The sequence below is a fragment of the Rhinolophus sinicus genome, chromosome 2, assembly GCF_057876585.1.
Source record: "Rhinolophus sinicus isolate RSI-liver-muscle chromosome 2, RSI-T2T, whole genome shotgun sequence".
Lineage (NCBI taxonomy): Eukaryota > Metazoa > Chordata > Mammalia > Chiroptera > Rhinolophidae > Rhinolophus > Rhinolophus sinicus.
In genome coordinates, this window is record NC_142502.1 from 93,103,927 (window position 1) to 93,108,637 (window position 4,711).

The 4,711-nt window shown below is 43.0% G+C and overlaps 1 protein-coding gene across 1 annotated transcript; it reads left to right on the top strand.

Annotated features, from left to right (window-relative positions):
* The first annotated feature begins 228 nt into the window (after positions 1–228).
* On the top strand, positions 229–3,798 carry CLIC5 (CLIC family member 5). Its single transcript, XM_088796331.1, has 2 exons — positions 229–759; positions 3,667–3,798. The coding sequence occupies exons 1-2, from the start codon at positions 229–231 to the stop codon at positions 3,796–3,798; spliced, it is 663 nt and encodes a 220-aa protein (XP_088652457.1).
* Positions 3,799–4,711: the final 913 nt, after the last annotated feature.

The following is a 4,711-nucleotide window of genomic DNA, read 5'->3' on the forward strand; positions in this document are numbered from 1 at the left end:
TAGGAGTGAAGGGGTTAACTGAGTGTGTAAGCTTTATCTTCTGTCCAGTGGACTTGTGGTTTGCTGACTAAAGTCTCCGGTAAATGATTGTTAGAAACCTGTCATTGATAGCTGTCGCTAGTTTCTGCATTGCAAAAGCCCATTGATTCCTCCGCAAGGAAAGGCAGCATCCTGTATCCTTTACTCACTTCAGGTCTGCTTGCAAGAGGATCCATCAAATCAATAAACATGAATGACCAAGACCCCAACAACATCTATGACACCGTCCAAAAAGAGACGGTGTATGAGGTTCCCTACGAGCCGGCAGAAAATGAAGGTACCCTTAATGATGACATCTGTGAAGACTTGAGGTCAGAAAACAATGTATATGCCACCACACTGGAAACCCATGAATACGATTCTGTATCAGTTTGTGCTGTTGAGGGTGAAGAGAACACCTTGGCCTCTTCCCCACCAGAAGCAGACGGCTACCTGTTGCCTGAGGAGGTATGTCCTGAGCCCCAGGACCTTCCACCAGGTGAGCCCCAGGAGGATAGGGATATCTCAATGGAAGAATTACACTCACCAACTCAGGACCAGGAGCCCAGCCCAGAAGAGCCACAGGAGAATGGAAACACGATGAAGGAAGATCTGCCTACTCCTGCCTGCTTCACCATCCAGGAGAGCAGTGAAGATCCCCCCACCTGCTATTCTGCTGCAGATGGTTTGCAAGAAAATGAATCAGCTTCCACGGACCCTGAGATTCACCTCTTTGTGAAGGTAAGGGCTGCCTGTGACAAGCACACCTGCGCGTGCAGATTGCATACTTGGTGTTTCGTTTGGTTCTGAGTGACCAGGGAAAGATGCATGGTCCTCAGGTCTCAATACATGTTCAAGAATAGAAAAAGGTGAAGGGATTAAGAAGTATACTTTGGTAGTTACAAAATAATCATACAAATGTAAAGTAAAGTATAGGGAATATAGTCAATAATATGGTAATACCTACGTATAGTGCCAGGTGGGTACTAGACTGGTCAGGGGAATCACTGCATTAATTATATAAATGTCTAGTCACTATGCTGTACGCCTGAAACTAACACACAATCATACTGAATGTCAACTGTACCTGGAAAAAAATAATTAAAAAAGCAAACGGAGTAGGGCTGATTAAATCACTCATTCCAGAGTTTACCCAAGACGGCTCGAAATTGCAGAAGCTGGAAAATGCGTTTAAAGGGTGTGTCTAATCGTTGACTTTTATATACCATGGGCAAAGCATATTTTAAGAGTTCGCTTACGAGTGAGCAGAAGTTGCTGCTCCAGTTCTTACTTTGTGACAGACGTTAAGTACGTTTTCCTGTCTGATTAAGTTGCACTTGTCAGCATGATTTTTAAAAACAAAACCAAAGCTTGTGAGAGAGAAAGTCATAGCTACAGTCGGGCGCGGGAGTTTCCTTTGTAACGTTTCTAAGGTCACAGATACTTCAGATATATGGTCAACAAAGGTTACCTCTGTCACTGAGCTTGTTCTTTTGGCACTAATATAACTAAAATACCTGATGAAGTAAAATGATTTCAGTGGTAGTAAGACGCTAATTCAGTGTTAATGTTTAATGCTTATGATATTTACGCCAAGGCTTTGGTGATCTTTGTATTAGACTTTACTACAATTTATTAGATATTGTAAAAAAGATTATGGCTATGAATATTATAAAACATACAGAGCATTCAGGGCTGAAAAAAAAATCATCTTTATTAATCAAGATGACAGAATATTTTCCCCAAAATTCACCCTCCCCACAATATTTATATTTACACTTTTTAAACTATGAAGACAACATATTAGTAATACTGCTACTTTTTGCTAATAAAAATGATTACTCTATGAACCTACAAAACTCCAGTCCACGCGCATTTCTCCCCTTTCTGGTTCCTAATAACTCCTTAATGAAATTCCCTTTATTTACTCATTTAATCCCTCATTATTTTCTACTTTGTACTTTCCCCTAGTTGTTTGGTGTGTAAATTGTGTCTCATTTATTCTACCACAGGTCTTTTTAAAAATCAACTATCAGTGTTTGGCTCGTGCTAAGCTACCCGACAAAGCTTGCCTGGTAGGATGCTGAGCATTGGTGGGGGTGGGAAGGGGCGTGTAAGACAGGCTCCTTGCTCTAAAGAAATCCACAGTGTGGTACAGGAGACAGATGTGCACGGGCTGAATTTTGGTGATGAGAGGAGTGAATGGGGTGCTGGGCCTTCCAGGAGGGCGTGCCCCCGTGTGTACGGAGCTCCCCACAGGACGTGACATGGGAGCGGGTGCCTTCAAGCAGCTTTCTAGCCTCCGTACCCATATCACCACTGTGTTCATTTCCGAAAACAACAACAACAACAAATAAAAACCCACACACAAAATAACCTACATTTTTTTAAAGTCCTCACTTTTTTCTCAGGACAGGAGTATTTTTTCTCAGGACAGAAAAAATACATGTAACTTCACACAACAGGGAGGGCAGGTCACCCTCATTCTCCTCATTATCATCATTGGCACCAAGACAATTATGTGTACATTTGGCCAAGTGTTGATTTTACCAGAAATTAGCCGACCACTGGTGTAGAACCAAACAGACGCAGGAGGAAAAAGCAGTATTGGCATTTCCAGCTGGTACCAGCAATAGGAAAAAACAGCAGGATAGTGATGCGTGATTCCTAACTTATTTATGAGTAGGATCTGTAACACTATAAAGCAAATTTTGGATTTAGTTAACTTTGTAAGTTAATTAACATTCTTTTCAGGTAATTATGTTACCCAAAAGTCAGAGAGCATGTGTACCGTTGACCTCAGCTCTTATATGTGAACTCCTTTTGTTTTTAAGGCTATTCAGCAGAAATCGGTATGAAGAGGGGCAGTAAGAATCCTTACTTTGCAGCCCTCCACCCCATACCCACTTTAATACCTTATTCAGTGTGAATGGAAATGTAATGTATGAAAATAGATTAAAAACACGGGCTTGGATGGGAGTGGAGTGTCTATGTGTAAACTGCTCAGGCTCCTTCATCGTCCCAGCAACCAGGAGGGGATGCTGGAACCCCTAAATGTGACAGGGGTTAGGTGTGCTCACCATCTTTCTAGCAGGGCTTGTTGCTATGTACTCCTGGGGTATCTTTTCCTGGCCTGTTTTAGTGTAGATGCAGCCTGAGCTCATTTGTATGTTTCCACCTGTTCTAGACAAGCCAGTGAAAATGTCATGCAGGCTTGTAACACTGTTTAACCAACATTTTATTGAGGTTCAGCCATTGCAGGGTATCAGCCAATTCCTTCATTAAAATATATCATTTATTCCCTCGTCGAACAGGTTGTTATTGTGCTGGGTCCTGGGTTTACAACCATGAAGAAAACAAGCTCTTTGTGTTGTAGTGAGAGAGACAATGGATGGAAAAATAAATAAGTAAATAAAAACTAAGCCCAGTGGCAATAGTGCCATAAAGAAACATAAAACCGAATAATTTCCTATTACCGTTGTAACAAACGATCACACACTTAGTGGGTTAACACAGCACACATCAATCTCTTTACAGTTCTGGAGGTCAGGAAACCTGATGAGTTTAATGGACCTAATATTAAGGTGTTGGCAGGGCTGTGTTCCTTCTGGAGGTCCAGTGGAGAACCACTTTCCTTCCCTCCTCTAGCTCCTAGAGGCTGACCTTGTTCTTCGTTTGTTGCCCGTGCATGTCACCTTTTCTCCCCTTGCTTCCATCTTTGCCTTGCCTCCTTCTGGTCCAACTCCTCCCGTGTCCCTCTTCTCAGCTCCCTGTGACTAATGTGGGCCCACCAGGGTAATCCAGGATAATCTTTCAATTCAATTGCATCTGCAAAGTCCCTTCTGCCACAAAAAGTCCCATTCATGGGTTCAGGAGTAAGGATGTGGCAAGGTTAGGAGCCATTATTCCGCCTTCCACAATGGGACAGAGTGACGGTGAGTAAGGGAACAGGGAGGCAGCATGGCTGGAGTTGGGTGAGAGAGGGAGGTAAGGTGGTAGCAGATGAGGCTAGAGAGGTGGAGGCAGGCACGGATCATGTCAGGTCTTAAGGGCTTTTGGAAGAACTTGCACTTTTACTCTGAGTGATGTGGAAATTCATCGGAGGAGATTGGTTGTCTTTTTGATAACAGAGAAAGGATAGAAGCATGGAGAACAGTTGGGAGGCGATTGAAAAACTAGACAAGAGGTGATGGTGGATTGACCTCTGGTGACAGCAGTGGAAGGAGGATGAAGTAGCATTGGGATTATTTTGAAGAGAGATCCCAGAGGTTTTGCTGACGGACTGATGTGAAGCATAATGAAAGAAAAGCACCAAGATCGCCTCTAGGGGTTTTGACCAGAGCTGCTGAGTGAATGGAGATGTTATTCCCATTTCAGCTATGGACACCTTCTCTGGGAACATATGATCGAGAAAATGTGTTATTATAGTCATTCATACATCTTCTTTCCTTCCTTCCTTCCTTCCTTCCTTCCTTCCTTCCTTCCTTCCTTCTTCCTTCCTTCCTTCCTTCCTCCTGCATCCATCCATCCATCCAACATTTACAACATACTTACTGCATGCCAGGTACTGGATAAGAGATGAACACTGCACATCTTAGGTCCAATCCTCCCATGGGAAAGACGGAGAAACACAACTCCTGAAGATAAGATGGAAGAAATAATAGTGTCTTGGTCACTGACCGAGATCCAGTGA